The sequence below is a fragment of the Podarcis erhardii genome (genome assembly GCF_964252035.2).
Source record: "Podarcis erhardii genome assembly, chromosome: 12".
NCBI lineage: Eukaryota > Metazoa > Chordata > Lepidosauria > Squamata > Lacertidae > Podarcis > Podarcis erhardii.
Window position 1 is genome coordinate 33,320,159 of NC_138513.1, and position 19,789 is coordinate 33,339,947.

A 19,789-nucleotide genomic window follows, 5' to 3' on the forward strand; every position below is an offset into this window, starting at 1 on the left:
AGGACCCGCCCGCGGTGCGGCCCTGTCCCCTCCTTCCCTCCCTCCGGAGGGAGCAGCCGGCGGCGGCGGGGGAAAGGGGAGGCTCCATCCAGCGCGCTCGCTCGACGGGCGCACCGAGCCGGGCACTGGGCGAGGAGCCTCGTCGTGCCGGCCGGGCTGCGGCATGGCTGAGGCTGGCGCGGCCGGGGCGGGAGCCGCCGCCGCCGCCGCCGCGGCGTCCTCCGCCACCACAGCAGCCGCGGGCGGCGGGGGAAACGGCGGCGGCGGCAACGGAGCGCTGCAGCAGGGCTCCCCGGCCGCCGGAGGGCTGGCCGCTTGCGGACCCGTCCGGGCTGTGGTCGCCGCCGCCGCCGCTGCCGCGACAGCCGAGAGCCCCGCGGCGGCGGCGGCGGCAGCTGCTGCAGCAGCAGCGGGAGGCGGCGGCGGCGGCGGCGGCCCGGGCAGCGGCGGCCCTGGCTCGGCTCGCGTCGTCGGGAAGAAGGCGCAGCTCCGCGCCGCGCCGCGCGCCAAGAAGCTGGAGAAGCTGGGCGTCTACTCCGCCTGCAAGGTAAGCCGCTCGGGACGGGGTTTTTTTTTGGGGGGGGGCTGCGGAAACGAAAAATAAAACACAGCAATAGTTGTAGTAATAATAATTAATAATAATAATAATAATAAGGGACTTCGCAGCGGCATCCATCCGTAGACGTCGCCCTGTTCCCTTGCCGCCCCCAGGGGGCGTCCAGCGTTGCCGCTGTTGCCGTTTGCTAGTTGCCGTCAGAAGGGGAGGCGCGGGAGCTGCCGGCCGGGCTACTCCTTCGGCCCGTTTGGAAAGCGGAGCGAATAGGAGGCCCTTAAAAAAGGGAACGACTGCACCGGTGAGTGCGTGTGCGGGGAGGGGGGTGTGTGTGTGGATGTGCACGCACGCGCAAACGGGTGTTTTCATTCCTGTCTCTCCCACTTAAGGCAGCCTGGCAACAGGTTGCTCGCTGGGGAAGCAGCGATTTGCTTAATTTTCTTCTTCCTGACTTGTAGCTATGTTTCGTTGCGCGGTCGCCTGATTCGGATTAGTGCATGCATGCGTGCATGCATGCCAGCGTAGCTGAAAAGAAAAAAGAAGGATAATTTCCCATTAGCTCCTGCAAGCTCCGTTGTTAACTGTGGTTGGGGTTGGTAGTTATTGTGGGTGAACTGGCTCAGGGTGCAGTGATGCACGCAGTATTATGTTGTCATGCGGTTGGATTACTGCAATGCGCTCTGTGTGGGGCTGCCCTCTGGGTTGGCCTGGAGGCTGCAGCTGGTGCAGAATGTGGTTGCGGAGGTTGGAGACAAACTACTGCCAACATGTGACACCTTGCGTGAGGGATTTGCACCAGCTGCCAATCTGCTACTGGGCCAAGTTCAAGGTGTTGATATGCACATAAGTCCCTGTACAGCTCAGGACCAGGTTCCTTGAGAGACCCCCTTATTTCTTATACTCCCAGTAGATTGCTGCAGTCTGTGGGACAGTTTCTCCTGCAAGTTCCAAAGCTCTCAGAAGCGCACTCCCCAGTAACTTGGAACAGGGTGTTTTGTGTGGTTGCCCTGTCCTGTGGATATGACAGGTGCGTATTATCTGCAGTTTCTGAAAAGAGTTGGACACATTTTTGTTCTAACAGCCTTTCCCAGCTGGGTGAAGGGTTCTTTACTACGAGTGCCCTCTTGTTAGTATTTTAGTCATATATATATATGTGTGTGTGTGTGTGTGTGTGTGTGTGTGTTTTAACTGTTATCAATTATCATAAGTGTAAATTGTCTTGAAATGTTGGTTTATAATGCAAATAATTCATTAATTGTAATTATAATAACACACACACAATCAGTCTCTGAGCAGTGGGATACTTGAGTGCCAGAGCTTATCTTGGGTTCGGTTTCTTTGGCATGAAGATCACTGTGGTGTCTTTTTGAAATATAGCTTTCCCTCCACATTTACATAACCTGAGCATAAGATAGAAGGACTCACAGCTTTAACATTCCAGCAGATCTTAATACCCCATTAGGTCTCCAGGGACCCTTCCCTCCTAGCTTTGGTTACAGCACAGAGAGCAAGTCAAGCCTCTGTATTTTCCCAGCTCCATACAAGTCTATCCCAGAGTAGAATTGTAGAGCTGGAGGTGACCCTGGGGATCATCTAGTCCAACCCCCTGCAATGCAGGAATATGCAGCTGTCCCCTACTGGGGTCGAACCTGCAACCTTGGCATTATCAGCACCGTGCTCACTAACCAACTGAGCTATCCACCCCAGGCCTATCGTTCTCTAGGGGCTGGAGGCATCACTAACAAATTGTTTCTATGGCAATACATTTATACTTGACCAGGCTCCCATTGTACATATATAAAACCACAGACTTGGAGGGCGCCCGAAGGTATAATCCAAACCAAACCCTTTCCCCAATCCATATTGTGGGACAGGTTGTGATTACTTAAGGGAAGGGGAGTACTTGGCACTTTGTGCATGGCTAGAGCTGCTCAGTTCTTTGCTTTTGCACCATATGTCCCAGGCTTGGCAAGAGAGACATCTTTCAGAACTGGGTGAAATTCAGCCTTCCCTGTACTTTGTCTGCCTTCAGTTTCTGTATGACTCATTTCTACTTGACAGCCCAATGGAAGGTCATTCCAAAAAAGCCCCTTACTTGCCCTGCTCTGTTTTTAAGGAAGCACCATGGCAAGACTGAAGGTTGCAATGTGTGTACAGTGTTTAAGTGGAGATGTTCCACAGTTCTCTGCACAGGGAGGAAAAAGAACCAATTTGCAGGCAGCTGTAAGGCAACACAGGATTGAGAATGCATGTCAAAAAGGCAAGATGTCAGTGCATCTTTTTGGAGAAAGTGATATGGAGGGGGGGGGAGCAGGGAGAACATTGTGTTTTCAGAAGAAAAGAATACTCAGGCCCAGCAGGTTATGCCAGCCGTTGTTTTTACTCTATTATTTGCTTGGTAAAATGGTGCCCCAGCTGCTTGTCATGTAAACACAGGATTGAGCACAGAGACAAACTCCTTTAAGTGCCTGCTGTGTGTGTCTGTTTGAAGAGATAAACAATCCCTCCCTTTCTTTCTTTCTTTTTTGTTTGCACAAGAAAGCCATTCCAGCACTCTGTATCCAGTTGTGTGCAGTGCCAGTGTACTTGGGGGGGAGAGTAGAGAAGGACAAGCTTGGATTGGGCGCTTTGAGCTGTAACTCCTCCCAAGCTCCCCCCCCCCCTTCCCTCTGCCTGGTCTTGGCAACAGAGCCTTTGTTTTGACAGGATGACAGCTGAAGGAGGTGGAGACTGTGGCTTGTTCCTTTTTTGCAGCCTGTAGCTGACGGGAAACCCAGATAGTATGAGAAGCTCGAAGCTCAGCCTCAGGTGAAAGATCTTCCCCTGCTCTTCTCCTTTACTACAGTAAAAACGAGCTTGAACCATGAATAATTTGGAAATTATTTATTTTATTTTTACCATTTTCTCTCTCCAGGAAACTCATTGTGGTGCATCTTCCTCCTTGCCCATTTTATCCTTAGAACAGCCTAACTAAAGTAGGTGCCTGGCCCAATTGCACTCTGTGACGGGGGTGGGGTTCAATTTCTCCGAAGTCGTCTTAGTCCTGTATTCGAACCCACTTTATCACACTGGTTTGCAAACACTCAAGGCTACATGTAAGGCTAGGTTTGTATACCTCATATGGCAATGTGTGAATGAAACAAGCATATTTGGAATGCACAGTACAGTGGTACCTCGGGTTACATACGCTTCAGGTTACACACTCCGCTAACCCAGAAATAGTGCTTCAGGTTAAGAACTTTGCTTCAGGATAAGAACAGAAATCGGGCTCTGGCGGTGCGGCAGCAGCAGGAGGCCCCATTAGCTAAAGTGGTGCTTCAGGTTAAGAACAGTTTCAGGTTAAGAACGGACCTCCGGAATGAATTAAGTACTTAACCTGAGGTACCACTGTATATTCTCTAGCGAGATAAGATTGACAGCATCTTCTTTGTGCTTGGGTGTGGCCTTCATCCCCTCTGCAATCTGAAGATAAGATTATAAAGACCTTTTCCCAGCATTCCCAATAAAAGTCCTTGCCACTGCCCAGTTCCCACTGACAGCTCCCCTCCCCCTGCCAAGCTAAAAAAAAAAAAAAGGTATAAAAGGTAAAGGACCTCTGGACAGTCAAGTCCAGTCAAAGGCGACTATGGAGTTGCGGCGCTCATCTCGCTTTCAGGCCAAGGGAGCTGGTGTTTGTCCACAGACAGCTTTCTGGGTCATGTAGCCAGCCTGACTAAACCACTTCTGGTGCAATGAAACAGCATGACGGAAACCAGAGTGCACGGAAACGCCATTTACACCACAGTGGTACCTTTTTATATACTTGCACCAGTGTGCTTCCGAACTGCTAGGTTGGCAGGAGCTGGGACAGCGCAACGGGATTCGAACCACCAACCTTCTGATCAGCAAGCCCAAGAGGTTCAGTGGTTTAGACCACAGCGTCACCCATGAGGGAGGGATGCATTCTGTCAGGATGTGAGGAAGGGTGTAATCCCCCCTCCCTGTGTCATGAATTCTGGGTTACAACGTCCCTCCACATACACCTACTATTAATTTAAATACTAGCTGTACACGTGTATTTAAGGTATAGTTTGACCCTCAGAATTTGCTATGAAACATTTTAGTACTCTGAAGTTTCTAAAAATAAAAAGTCGTTCTTTGATTGGAATTGTTTTTAACACTGATAATGTGTACAGCATGACCTGCTTGTTAAAAATGGCCAAATCATCATAAGATTAGGCACTTCATTAGAAGTTGCTGCCTAATCCCTGTGCTCTGCACACAAAAGTAAGAAAATGAAGAGTTAACCTCGTCATGTCCCTTTAACCAGTAATATTTAGAGTGGCGATAAGGGCAATGAGGCATTAGGAGCTAGTAAAACTGGCAGAATAATGCCTTTAAGTCATGCATATACATATATGTCATCATTTTGCACATTGCTTACATGGTATACTGCTCTCTGTTCCAAGTAGCGTACAACCTAAAATGTAGAGGAAACAACAGATGGGAGGTGTAAATAGGGAACAGTTTTGGTTAGATTTAGACTTAGATTATACAAGCTTAGTTACAATAGGGGATGAGAATTTAAATAATTCGGCTTTGATCCCCTACATTCCAGTAGTGGAAATAATACTTCAAAAGATGCTAGTTCCTGCTGGAACTCTCTCTGCCTCCTGTCATTCCAATACCCTGAGTCATGCAGTAATAGTCTATTGGTAATAGGAGTAATAATAATCATGCTGCTAGAACAGGGACAAAAGTTTTTCGTTGATAAATTAGTCCATGAAACAACCCTATGCTGTGAGGTTGAATAGAGGAAACTGTTTGTTAAAACATTTGTACACTTGCAACTCAGCTCTGAACAAGTTTGATTAAAAGTAATTTGTATTGAATTGGCTGGGAATTTCACTCTAGTCACCAGTGCACTCTGGTTTCCTTTAGATGTTGATGGACTACAAATCACATTAGCCTCAGCCAGCACGGCCAATGGTCAGGGATGATGGAAGTTGTAGTCTACAACATCTGGACAGCACTGTGTTGGCTTCCTCTGAACATAAGCCTTAAAATTGCTGTAGTGTTGGGGTACTGATATGTTCCTGTGTTTGGGAACTAATATTTCCTGTGAACTTTACATAATGGAGTTCACTCCTCTTAGATTAGTGTGGTTCAGTGTACAATGTCTCCAAATGCTCTTCAGTGTCAAAGGGTAAATTTCAAATCAGAAAATCCTTTTAAACTGCCCCTTTGTAGGCAAGCCTGAAAGTAAATGCCACTGTTTCTGGGTTTTTTTTAAATAACTGGCATACATTTGGAGGTTTCTGCATAATATTTTAAGAGGATTAGAAATAAAAATAACCAGCAGGTTGTAAGTCATACTCAAGAGTAGATCCATTGGAATCAGTGGAGTAACTTTATTTGATGGGGGGGGGTCTACTCTTGAGAGTATAGCCCACTGGCTCCTTTGTAGACTCATTTCAAAAGTTCTCAGATCTGAGAGTTTATTTTTGTTCAAGCATTAAGCATAAACTATGATGTAAATGAATGCAATTTGTCTTTTAGCCCTCTTTAGGGGGTTAGCTTTGTAGTTAGGTAAACACTTGAGGGGGACCAGCAGGGATAAAAACAATAGCTCCACCCTGCCACTGTTTCCATTGCCCTCCAACTTTGGGGGCCGGCCCTGAAGTGGGGGGCCTCCAATCCTTATGGAGGCTCCCAACACATTTTAGAACCCTGGGTTTCTAGGGTTATGCGTTGCGTGTTATGATGTGTTTTATTAATTTAAAAAATACTGAATTACTTCCGTAGCAATGCCAGGCTTTGTCTGCATGTTACGTTTGGGATAGCGAGAATGATGGTGGCCTCCAGGAAAAACAAAAACAAATGAAAGGTTTAATGTTAACCTTTGTGGAAGTTTTCATTAAAAATGTATGGGAATTTCCCAGTAGAAATCCACAGTATTTCTGGCACGTATAATCATTTAAGGGTGAGAAAACATTGACCTATAACATCATGATTAGATGTAATGCATGCTCCATTGTTTTTTCTTGCCTGGATGGAGGATAGAGAGAGATGTATATAGAAACGAGCCTACTGTCCAAAGGTAAAAAAAAAAAATCACATTTGTTGCTTTAATCACATTTGCGTTTGGCCCTCAACACCACTGGCATGTGACTGAGATGGGAATAAAGCCCATGGCATGATAAAAGGTCCCTCATCCTCATGTTAAATAATGCCCACCCAAGCCTGTGATTCTGAATTGTAAAACTCTTGACGTGATTTCCAGCAGTGCACTTGTAGTTTGACCTTTGGAGTTGGACTGAGGACTCTGTGCACGGAGCTTATGCACTTCGGTACAGGAGGTCTCAGATGTGAAAGATAGTAATTGAATACTTGTGCTCCCTGTCTCATTATTTGTGTGTCTATCTCAATGGAAACTGAAGATCCCTGTTGTCGTAAACACCTTCGGAGGCGGTGATATTGAGAGTTTCTTTGGGCAAGCCTGAATTCACCACTTAAATCTCTCTTCGGTGCAGCAGCAGCAGCACCTACTCATTCTGAAACTCTCTGGTTTTCAAGAGCAGCTTGTCAGGCAATAAATACAGTCCTTCTGTGCTTACAGAAGTAGATTCACAGCTTTCTGGATCACAGCCAAAACATTATTACATTAATCTTCCTAATTATTAGCACTTCACTGTTTACTATTTATTAGAAGAAAGGGCAGTAGATATAATTAGACATGTGGCGGATATATAGATTAATCACAGTGGTCTTTGAGAGTGGTGTATATAATCTGCAATCCATATATTGTGCTAGCACATATCATTAGAAAAATGTTCATCATAAACCAAATCCATACAGTAATTTATTTTCCAATGTGGGCGACTCATGAGAGCCAAGACTCCTCATTGATTAGAGTTCCAGTTTAGGGAAGGTAGTAATGCAAAGTTACACAATGATCCAGTTAATTGGTAAATTATAGAAAACAAAGACGTGCTCAGCTAAGTACTTTGGCTTGACTGAGTTTGTGGGCTGAATGCTGAGGGCTGAACAACACATTACACTCCACTTCCCCAATGACATTATCCTGTTGAGTTTTCCCCAAACATGTAGGATCGCTTGCTCTTATCCTGCTGTCATAATTATGTCCTACATTTTCCTACCAACATGGGTCAGAAATTCACAATGTGGTGACCTCGAAGCATGAATCACCTGGCGTATTCTGAGGGAGTGGAGGGGAGCTCAATACACATTTTCAGCAATGGTTCCTTGTCTGTGTGATCATCCCTTAGCATGACAAATCTTCCTTTGTTTAAGAGAGTGATGATATAATAATAATAATAATAATAATAATAATAATAATAATAATAATTTATTTATTTATACCCCGCCCATCTGGCTGAGTTTCCCCAGCCACTCTGGGTGGCTCCCAATCAAGTGTTAAAAACAGTACAGCGTTACATATTAAAAACTTCCCTGAACAGGGCTGCCTTAAGATGTCTTCTGAATGTCAGGTAATTGTTTATCTCTTTGACATCTGATGGGAGGGCGTTCCACAGGGCGGGCGATCATTGTCCAAGTGGAGTGAACTCTGTGGAACACTCTAAAGTGCACATAGGCAATTCAGTGCCCTACAGAGTTTGTTGTATCTTATTTTTATGCCGTACTTACCAGTGGAATGTACATAGAATCATAGAACGCTGGAAGGGACCCTGAGAATCATCTTCTAGTCCAACCCCCTACAGTGCAGGAATATGCAGCTGTCCCATACAGAGATCGAACCTGCAACCTTGACGTTATCAGCACTGCACTCTGACCAACTGAACTATCTCCTGCATGAGCTGAATCAACAGCAAAGTTATCTGCACCTCTTGCTTCTAGCTTGTGCAACCTGAGGAGACAGGCTGGCTCTCTTGAATTGGAGTCCAAAAATCTGGAGGGCACCACATTGTCTACCCCTGCTATTAAGCACCCACAGCCTTCATTTCTTAACCTCATATACATACTGTACAATTTGCACAATGTTTCATAACGTTGGCACTAAATATTTTTTAACTACTCTCCCCAGCGCCTTCCCATCACTCTCAAGTTCTCAAAAGAGGTAATTTCATACATTCTTTCCTAATGAAAAGCAGAGGAGTGACATTTTATTGAGTTGCACGAGAGAGGAAACATTGCAAAAGACTCAAAAGCCACTCAGCGGGGTGTAATTTGAACTCCTTAGGAATGCTGCACTCACTATTGAGGGCAAAATATTTTCACTGCTGGGGTCAAGAACAGAAGGCATATGGCCTCAGCAAGAATGCTGGATCTGAATGCCATTTGCTGCCTTTGAAAACCACTCAGAAACAAAACGCAGCGGCTTTTTTTCTTAGCTGGTGGAAGCACCTGTGCTGAAAGAACCTTACTGGCTTCCAGTTTGTTTCCTAGCACCATTCAAAGTGCTCCTTTTCATCTTTAAAGCCCTTAGTGGCCTCAATACCGGATGCCTTCGGAAGCATACGAGCATCTCTGCTCCGAATCCCTTCCTTTTCGGAACCCGAGATTGGTTGTTTAACAAGAATTAGCTTGCTAGAAATAAAACTGAGAGCTGCAACGAATGCCTGCCAGCAAAACAAAACACTTTTTTCTCCGTTCCTGTAGGAGGGTTGGTATTCATTCCTGGCAGTTTAGCTCTTCCGACTACAATATTGGTACATCTGTTTGCATCTCTGATGCTAATTAGTGTGCAGTGTTACATTTTTGTGTAGGTACTCAGTCTTTATGGGTTTGGGGCTCTGGGATAATTATGGCACAGTGTTCTAAAATCAAGTGCTTATTCATATTTGGGAGAAACTGTGTGTGTGTGCGTGCGCTCGCACGCCATACAGAGGCTTTTAAATTTATTTTTCTTATAGCAGTGATTTACAGATCCACAGCAGCAAGCTTACCCTTTACAAACCTGGGCAGCAACTCTTCCAATGTTTTTCTGAGAAACAGGCGTACTTAGTAAAACAAACAAACAAATCCCCTCCACACACACAAAAACAATCATACACATACACAGAGTTCATACCAAGGGCAGATAAATAAATGAACACATTGTGATGTTCAACAGATTTGTCATGCAAGTGAAATAAAACAAATGGCTGTTGGAAAGAAGTTGCTTTGGCACAACTTTCGGATATGTTCTGTTCTGAAACATGAAAAGTTACAGATTCCAGTGATCTTTCTGTTAGAACTCCTAAACTGGGAGGTAACAAAATTCAAACGTGGATCAGAGGGAAAGCCCAATCTTATTGAGACACGAAAGACTGCAAGATAGTCGTTTTTGTGTGTGGCATTTGCAGATTCCTGTAATATATAGTATGTTCGAAAGTACATTACTAGCATAAATAGCATAGTCCAAGCTACTAAAATATTAATAGGAAATTTTGCAGTAATGTATCTCTCTAAAACTATGGCTTTGCGTGTTATGATGTGTTTTATTAATTTAAAAAATACTGAATTACTTCCGTAGCAATGCCAGGCTTTGTCTGCATGTTACGTTTGGGATAGCGAGAATGATGGTGGCCTCCAGGAAAAACAAAAACAAATGAAAGGTTTAATGTTAACCTTTGTGGAAGTTTTCATTAAAAATGTATGGGAATTTCCCAGTAGAAATCCACAGTATTTCTGGCACGTATAATCATTTAAGGGTGAGAAAACATTGACCTATAACATCATGATTAGATGTAATGCATGCTCAGAACTGCATTGTAGCTTTTGGTTCATTAATGGCTAGGAGAATGATCCTTGGACGATGTTGCCTACTTTTTTTCAGCCAGTACTTCTTCCACATCTAATGTATAATTTGCATATAGAATATACTGTATGTAATCTTTATAGAATGGCTTAGATCCAGAGTTACTCTTTTGTGAAGGGGCTACGATCCAGCAGAGGCTTCCATTCACGATAGATGGCAGGGAAGTGAGTTTTACTTATTTTCCGTCAGGCTCCTCCAGCCCTTCGTAGCAGATGTTTGTGGAATGGTGGTGAATATCACCTTCTTCCCCCTTATGTGAGCAGGAGAATAGAGTAATATTCTGTCTTTATAGCCATAGAAGATGGCTACTGCCAATGACGGCTATGCTTTTATCTCCATTGTCAGAGGCAGTGAATTCCAGTTGCTTGGAATCACAAGTGGGTTGAGAGCTGTTGGGCTCAGGCAGGGGTAGGCAAGCTAAAGGTCCGGAGGCCGGATGCGGCCCAATCTCCTTCTCAATCCAGCCTGCGGACGGTCCGGGAATCAGCGTGTTTTTACATGAGTAGAATGTATGCTTTTATTTAAAATGCATCTCTGGGTTATTTATGGGGCATAGGAATTCGTTCATTCCCCCCTCCCCCAATATAGTCCGGCCCACCACAAGGTCTGAGGGATGGTGGACCAGCTCACGGCTGAAAAAGATTGCTGACCCTTGGGCTCAGGTCTTGCTTTTCAGGTTTCCCATATGAATGTGGTTGGCCACTGAGAACAGGGATACTGGATTTCATTTCTGGTTTGATCCAGAAAGATTTTCCTTATGTTGTTCTTCTGTATTTGTGTATAAGCACAAGCGCATCTTACAGAAGTCAAGAAAATAGCTGTGTTGTGGCAATGTAAAAGCTCTCTTTTCCTAGCATTACTAGTAATATGGGGAATGTTTATACATTCTTTAAACTCGTACGATCTCTCTCTCTCTCTCTGTCTCCCTATCTCCCCACCCCACTTTCTTAAAATTACAGGCTGAGGAATCTTGTAAATGTAATGGCTGGAAAAACCCTAACCCACCTCCAACTCCACCCAGAGCAGAACTACAGCAGGCGGTTGTGAGTCTTAACGAACCATGTCGTAGCTGTAATCATGCACTAGGTAGGTTTTGTAGCATTTTCTTCTGGAATTTCTGTTTGTTTATTTATTACTTATACGCTCCTTTCCCTACAGTAAGCTGTGCCCAAAAGCGGCTTACAGCAAACCCATTTGCAACATTAAAATGGAGAAACATAAAAAACCACAAATATTATTCAGAATTGTTATTATTCAAAATAACAAAATCCAGAAATTAAGGAAATACAGGATAAATTCAGTTATTGCAATAAAACAAAACAAAACAACAATTTTGGCTTAAGCACATAAATACAAACCAAATACGAAAGTTGACTGACAGTAAAATTTCGGCACTGGTAGTGCTGCACTCCCAAGGTGCACTTAATTGAAGTTCATAGCCTACCCAGTTCCAAAGGTTCGGGGAAGGTAACAGTAAATTGAGTAAATTAAGAAAAAACAAACGGACCTAAATATACTGTGTATTTGAAAATATGCTACAGCTGAGCACAGGGTAGAACCAAGACCAGATATTCAGTAGTTCTGCAGAGACAATGCATTAATTTTTGTTCTCTTTTTAGTTATCATTCTTCTCCTTTATTTCTATTGTTATTTGTTGGTATTCTTACAGTTAAACAATTTTAAAGTAAAATAATGATATAAAGAAAATGTAATGCAAACATTTTCAAGTAGAATTTCCCAATTTATGGTTATCTATTGCTACTGCTCTGGATAGTAGTAAAAACATTTTTAAAAAACAACAACAAAAGCCTCTAATATATTGTGGCTCTCAAGTTCTGCACTCAGAATTCCTTACGTGGAAAACTCATTATTATTATTATTGTTCTAGATTCATAATTATTATGATAATGTACTGTGAGGGGCAAAAGTCCTATTTTTGTGGTTACGTATATGCGTTTATGTGCAGTTGTGCAGCACATGGACATAGCTCACCCGCACACTTTTTTTTTTAGGAAGGTGAAATACCTTATTCATGTAGCACTTCAAAATTCTTCGCAATAACCAAAAGAGTGGGGAAAGCACCATAAATAACTTTATGATATGGGTCAGTTTCCAAAGTTATTTTCAAGGCTGCAGTTTGAAACCTTAAAGCAAAAATAGCTAATTCAAGAAGTCAAATTACATATATAGGGTGTCTTCTTCTTCTTCTTCTTCTTCTTCTTCTTCTTCTTCTTCTTCTTCTTCAAATGTAATGCCCTCTATGGCTGCTTGTTTTGCTATATCTATCAACCTGGATTTGGGTACGGATTCAGGATTTCTGTGCAGGAAATAGCTTTCCCACATCAGACTCTTGGAACAGTGTTTTCCTGTCACGCCACAGAAATGTGAACAAAATACATTTAAATGACTCAAGATGTGTTCAGCTGCAAAAACAAAATAAATCTGAAGATTATGCATATACCTACGCGGTTCAACTAAGTATGGAAAACAAGAAGTATCAAAGAAGCAGGATTAAAAGATATGTCATGTCATTCTGCTGTTGTTTGTTAGCAGTTTCTTCAGCAGATCTAGGGAGGCAATTTTGTACCAAAAACTGATAGCCAGACCTCCACAAGAAAGCTGCAAAATGTACAAGTTTGCTAAAATTCAATATTGCCGTACCCCAAACATAAATATATTAAAACTTAAAACAGCTTTCTATGACTAGTATGCTAATGATTGCTGAATATCTATGTAGTAAGGTATTCTCTAATATTCCCTTTATTTGTGAGGGTTGGAGGTAAGTTTAAATACCATAGAATGGAAAACAGAATGGCTTTCTTATAACAACATAGGGCCACTGAATACATTTGGTTAGATCTGCAGGGACAATAACACCTTGAGTCTGAACAGGCTCAGAAATGTTGGACTCCTTTCTCTCTCCTTTGGAGAGAATAGATAATCTATTGAGAATAGGAGCTGATAACAGAAGTGTCTTCACAGTTCAGACCCTGCTGTCATTAAAATGACAGTGTAACTAATTTCCCAATTAGCCTCCTGCTGTTAGATGGTTACAACTGCCATTTATTAAGCTTCTAAGACATTGAAGCATTTGCTTTTCTTCTGTTCTCAGGGAGCCTAGGAAAGAATTTTGCTCCAAGTTTTTACGTTATAGCACCTGTGTGTTCTTAGGGTAGCCTGATGACATTTAGGAGAACTAATTTGTTCCAACAAAGTTACACCAGAGATCTTGCAAATAATCTTTTGCAAATCCCTGAGACCTAAATGCGCCATAGAATGAAATAAGTGAGAAATCTCAGATTGACAATATTATTCCGGAGAGGTTTTGGGACTACTCACATATCTAACTGGATTGCTTTCCTACTAGCAGACATACAGAAATCTCTCATTCTCATAGCAAAGATATGTCATACAATTCAGCATTGTGATATATCACCAGCTAAACAGTGCAATATATCACAATGTCTGAAATAAGGATGGAGCTCTGTAGAGGCATTGGCTGGCTTCACAGTTTTTCCTGCATTGTGATTCTCTGCCTCCTTGCAAGAGGAAGGGGAGAGCTGAGCCTGCAGAGTTAACAGGGGCTGCAGGAATCAACGGAAGCTTTGGCTTGCTTCATAGTTTTCCCCACATTGTGATTTTTGTGTAGCATACACACACACATCATGGTTTGTGATATATTGCCGCGTCAAAAATTATGAAACCAATATCACAATGTGGACTTCAAACAGGTTTAGGATGATATATCACTATATCGCCCAGCCCTATCAACACAGTAGATAATCAATGTGTTCTCAGCTATGGAGAATCTAAATGGCACACTGTAAAGGACAGGAGAGATAACATTTTCTGAAACAGGAAGAAGAAAACAGGACTGATTCATGCCCTACTCTATAGTTTACTACACATAATGGTTAATAATCAGCAGCGGACAGTGTGGTGGGATGGTACTGCTCACCTGCCCTGTGGTTGGTCATGTTGCTGTGGCTTATTGGGACGTACAGCAGTAGGGTGGCAGGGAGGTCAGCACAGTGCAAACCCCCTACAGGAGCCACAAATGGGCTTCACCACTGTGTTAGCTCTGCACTGACCTCGCTGCTATCTTGCCCCCCTCTTTCTCGGTAAGATGCAGCAACATGACTGACCGGAGGTCAGATGAGTGTTGCCACCTCAACATGTCATCAGCCACTGCTAATACAGTTTTTGCAGCAGCACGAATGGTGTGTGCTCAGAATTGGAGGGAAGATACAATACCAGTGAAGGAAGAATGGTAAAAGGTAAAGGGACCCCTGACCATTAGGTCCAGTTGTGACCGACTCTGGGGTTGCGGTGCTCATCCTGCTTTATTGGCCAAGGGAGCTGGCGTACAGCTTCCGGGTCATGTGGCCAGCATGACTAAGCCGCTTCTGGTGAACCAGAGCAGAGCACAGAAATGCCATTTACCTTCCCACCGGAGTGGTACCTATTTATCTACTTGCACTTTGATGCACTTTCGAACTGCTAGGTTGGCAGGAGCAGGGACCAAGCAACGGGAGCTCACCCCATCGCGGGGATTCGAACCGCCTACCTTCTGATCAGCAAGTCCTAGGCTCTGTGGTTTCACCCACAGCGCCACCTGCATCCCCAGGAAGAATGGTAGATGAAGCTAATAGAATATATAGAAAGGGCAAGATGGACAGATAAGAGTAAGAGATCAGGATAAAAAAAAAAAATCAAGGAAGATTGAAAATGTTTTATAGATTATTTGGAGAAATATTGCAAGCACATTAAAAAAGTTAACAGTAATAGAATAAATTCAGCAGTTAAAAATACTGAGATATAAAATGGGGAGAAATTTGAATATGTGGTGGAAAAGAATGTAATAAAATGCACCATGGAAGTGGGGGGGGGGAGGGGAGTCAATATTAATTGTGTGGTTTCTTATATTTGAAATTTTGTTATTGTTTCAAGTGTTAAATAAAAATTGAAAATAATAATAATAATACAGCTTTTGCCGCATCAAATACTGATTTTAGGTTAACACAGCAGGGTGTAAATCTGACAGTAACTGTTTGGATGTGGGAAATACTTGATGTGTTAGTAGTGTCTGTGATAGCATCTCTAGCAGGTTGAAAAAAAGATTCTCCATGAGCTCCCTTTGGCTTATGTGTGTCTGCTGCCCATTCCTGAGACAGGCCAATTTAACAAAGAACAGATAAATGCTTCCATTTGCTCAGGCCTTTCCCTTTAAGCTTTGGATTTACTTGTTTGTTTAGCTGCTCACGTTTCCCATTTGGAGAATGTATCCGAAGACGAAATGAACAGGCTCTTGGGGATTGTGCTGGATGTCGAGTATCTCTTTGCCTGTGTTCACAAGGAAGAAGATGCAGATACCAAGCAAGTCTACTTTTACTTGTTCAAGGCAAGTTGCCGGTTTTTGTTTTGTTTCCCGGAATACATTCAGTGCTGCTGTTATCTAGCGTAAAACATCCGTAGAGATTGATGCAAAAACTGAGCAATGTTACCATCAATTAGTGCACTGTATTTGGCTTGGATCCAGTATGACAGTAATTCTGGGCTTCACTCATACAAGACGTAGTGCCTTTCCTCTATATATGATAGAGTCTGTAGGTAATGCCCCACAGAGGACCTTAAGGTCCATAAATAACAACACTTTGGAGGTCCCAAGCCTCAAGGAAGTTAGATTGGTTTCAAGTCGGGCCAGGGCCTTTTCAGCACTGGCCCCGACGTGGTGGAATGCTCTGTCACAAGAGACTAGGGCCCTGCGAGATTTGACATCGTTCTGCAGGGCCTGCAAGACGGAGCTGTTCCGCCTGGCCTTCAGCTTAGACTCACTCTGACCCCTTATATGGGATTTGGTATATAAATTTTCCCTTGGCTTTTTTGCTGGCCCATGTAGGACCAGCATGAATAGCTGGCTTGGGTGAAGATCTGATGTTTCCTCCCTTTATGGTCTTGATTTATGGGCTACTACTAAAATGAGGCTGCATTTTAAGCTGTATTTTAGTTAACTGTTTGTTTGTTGTTGTTATTGTTGTTGCTGTTGTTGTTTTTCTATTACGTTTTGTTGTAATTCATATTTGGTGCTAGCCGCCCTGAGCCCAGCCTTGGCCGGGGAGGGTGGGGTATAAATGAAAATTTATTATTATATTATTGTATAATTGTTATAGTTGCAAACCATAGGTTCTGTCCAGTGAAGACATTCCTTTGGTGCACGGATCTCTTCCCCTCCCTTTCCTCTTGCCACATGCCCCCTGCAGATTTCCTTCAGAGGCCTCAGGGAACCTGCAGAACAGATTTGGGGCATGTGGGGAGGAGGGGGAAGGGAAAGTTCCATTGCAGAAGCAGAAGTTCTTGCACAATCAGGATGGCTTCATTGGATACTTTGGTCTTGGAGTACCAAATGGTGATACTCAGGACAATCCAAAGTATGGTGCTGAGTTATACTGAATACAAATAATCTGGGACTGTCAGATTAGCCAGGCCCAAAACCAAAAGTCTCATTGGGATGCATTTTAGCTTGCCTGCTGCTGAAAGTGACCATGAGGTGATTGATAATTTAAACATTTATCACTTTTAGTCCCTTAAGTAGCAGCAGTTGCCAGGACATTGTCCTGTTCGCCCCTCCGTTATATTATTTCAGATATCGTGATATATTGATATATTGATACATTGCGATGTTTACCTGGTGATATATCGCAATATTGAAAACCAGTTATCATCCAGCCCTAGTTAGTAAGCTTTTTAATTAATTTATTTTTTTAAAAAAATCTCTTTTCAACAGCTTTTGAGGAAGTGTATATTACAGATGGGAAAACCTGTTGTAGAAGGATCTTTGGAGAGCCCCCCGTTTGAGAAACCTAGTATTGAACAGGTAAAGTACATCTATACAGAGGCATCTCCTATCAGTAAATGAAGTGTCTTGCTGACTTGGGGCTAAGAATGATGACTAAAGGCTTTTAGGGATATTAGCTGGTGTTATAGATCAAGTACCCAGTGAGAAACAAGGTCTGCAGACTAGCTATGCCATGCTAGTTGACTGAAGTTAGCTTGGCTGGTGCAGATTCGATTTATGTGCAAAAGTGGGGCTTCCTTGTTATTGGGAACACTCACTCAGCTGTGGTTTCCATGCTTACCAATGGGAGCACATATGCACCTCTGGACTGCAGTTAGGAAAGACCCCCTGCCCCCTTTCACACTTCTGCAATTTCATTCGGACAGTTGCCCACCCTATCTTTAAAGCTACTGCTCTAGATGGTTTCCCTGGCTTTGCTAAGAGACTTTTTGTGAGTTGCCAGCGGTTGAGGATAGAATCATAGAATCATAGAGTTGGAAGAGACCACAAGGGCCATCGAGTCCAACCCCCTGCCAAGCAGGAAACACCATCAGAGCACTCCTGACATATGGTTGTCAAGCCTCTGCTTAAAGACCTCCAAAGAAGGAGACTCCACCACACTCCTTGGCAGCAAATTCCACTGTCGAACAGCTCTTACTGTCAGGAAGTTCTTCCTAATGTTTAGGTGGAATCTTCTTTCTTGTAGTTTGGAACCATTGCTCCGTGTCCGCTTCTCTGGAGCAGCAGAAAACAACCTTTCTCCCTCCTCTATGTGACATCCTTTTATATATTTGAACATGGCTATCATATCACCCCTTAACCTCCTCTTCTCCAGGCTAAACATGCCCAGCTCCCTTAGCCGTTCCTCATAAGGCATCGTTTCCAGGCCTTTGACCATTTTGGTTGCCCTCCTCTGGACACGTTCCAGTTTGTCAGTGTCCTTCTTGAACTGTGGTGCCCAGAACTGGACACAGTACTCCAGGTGAGGTCTGACCAGAGCAGAATACAGTGGCACTATTACTTCCCTTGATCTAGATGCTATACTCCTATTGATGCAGCCCAGAATTGCATTGGCTTTTTTAGCTGCCACGTCACACTGTTGGATAGTCTGCTGTTTGATGGGGAGAGCTTAAAACCCAACTTACGGCCCTCAGTTGTACTAAATCAGAGTGCAAACCGTTTTGGGCACATTTGGAATTTTGACAGAGAGTCTTCGCTGCCCTGTCTTGTTGCGTCTATTCTCTAGGTCACAGCTGACAGATAGACAAAACACACACAAACATGTACTTTGCTTTTCGGTAGAGTCTGGGTGAAAGTTGGTTCCAAATTCATTTGACTGTTAAGATAATCCGTGACAGCCAGTGGCATGGTCATTCGACAAGCTACATCTGTGGGAGAAAGTCCTTGCTTTTATTTAAGAGGTGGTTTCGGTTTCTCTTCCAGAGATTTACTTACACGTGTCACCTGTGCTGTTTGGATTTTGAAAAAGATAAAATGTGAAGTGGATCTCAACTAGCCACTAGAGAGAATGCAGTCATTAACCAGGAAATATGCATTTAGTCCCCCCCGCCCAAAAAAATATTTTTATTAGTTTTCACAGTATTATAAACAAACAAACAAACAAACAAACACATAAGACAAACAAACATAAATCATAGCCTTATTGAAAATTACACTTATTAACTTTGTTAAGTGACTTCCTCGCTTCCCCTTGGTTGAATTTCATTGCATGTCCTTTTAATGGTTTTCCAAATCCCAATTCTTATACATTTAACTTAGACATTAACATCCTTAAATCTTCACCTTATGGAATTAAACATATTAATTCATCGCTTAAAATAAATAAAACCCTAAATATGTATTTAGAGCCTCGTCTTCCTTTTGATTTACAAACGGTCTTATATATTTATCCTCTCTTTTGAAGGGAGTTAATAATTTTGTGCAATACAAATTTAGTCACTTACCATCGAAAGAGAGGCAAACGATAGTAGAGCTGGCTAAAATGTTCCTGAATCGCATCAACTACTGGCACCTGGAGACACCTTCCCAGCGAAGACAGAGGTCACCTAATGACGACATTGCCAGCTACAAAGTGAACTACACAAGGTAACAGTGTCTTGTTTCAGGTATTCATTTGTACCTGTAGGAACAGTTCCGGTAGGTAGTGGGTGGCATTTGCCCTTTCCCTATTACGTACAGTGTTGGGACCAATATTCCTGACGTCATATTTATTGACTTGATTTAGACTGGATCAGATAAATGCATGCAGGGAAAGTCTGTTTGTAGGGTCAAGCTGTAGACAAAAGCACAGCCTACGAGTTCCAATGCAATATACCTGTGATGACCAGAAGCTAGGGAGCAGGCAGCAGGGCTAGGATATTGCCACCATTCCTAGATAAAATATTTTCTTGCTCCTGTTGAGGCTGTCCTTATTTTGCCCTGTCTTTTGGTGCTGCCTAACAATGTTCCTGTTGCAGATGTCTATGGTTTTGTGGCCAAGCCTTTAAAGGTAAAGGTAAAGGTACCCCTGACCATTAGGTGCAGTCGTGACCGACTCTGGGGTTGTGGTGCTCATCTCGCTTTATTAGCTGAGGGAGCCGGCGTATAGCTTCCGGGTCATGTGGCCAGCATGACTAAGCTG

The 19,789-nt window shown here is 43.3% G+C and overlaps 1 protein-coding gene across 3 annotated transcripts in view; it reads left to right on the forward strand.

Annotated features, from left to right (window-relative positions):
• The first annotated feature begins 148 nt into the window (after nt 1-148).
• Nucleotides 149-19,789, forward strand: part of KAT2B (lysine acetyltransferase 2B) — a 41,587-nt gene continuing 21,946 nt past the window's right edge. For all 3 annotated transcript variants that reach the window (XM_081882024.1, XM_081882025.1, XM_081882026.1), the window contains exons 1-5: nt 149-547; nt 11,273-11,399; nt 15,569-15,714; nt 17,098-17,187; nt 19,073-19,254. In XM_081882024.1, coding sequence (XP_081738150.1) covers nt 164-547; nt 11,273-11,399; nt 15,569-15,714; nt 17,098-17,187; nt 19,073-19,254 — 929 coding nt within the window. In that variant the 5' untranslated portion in view covers nt 149-163. The remainder of the gene's footprint in view (nt 548-11,272; nt 11,400-15,568; nt 15,715-17,097; nt 17,188-19,072; nt 19,255-19,789) is intronic.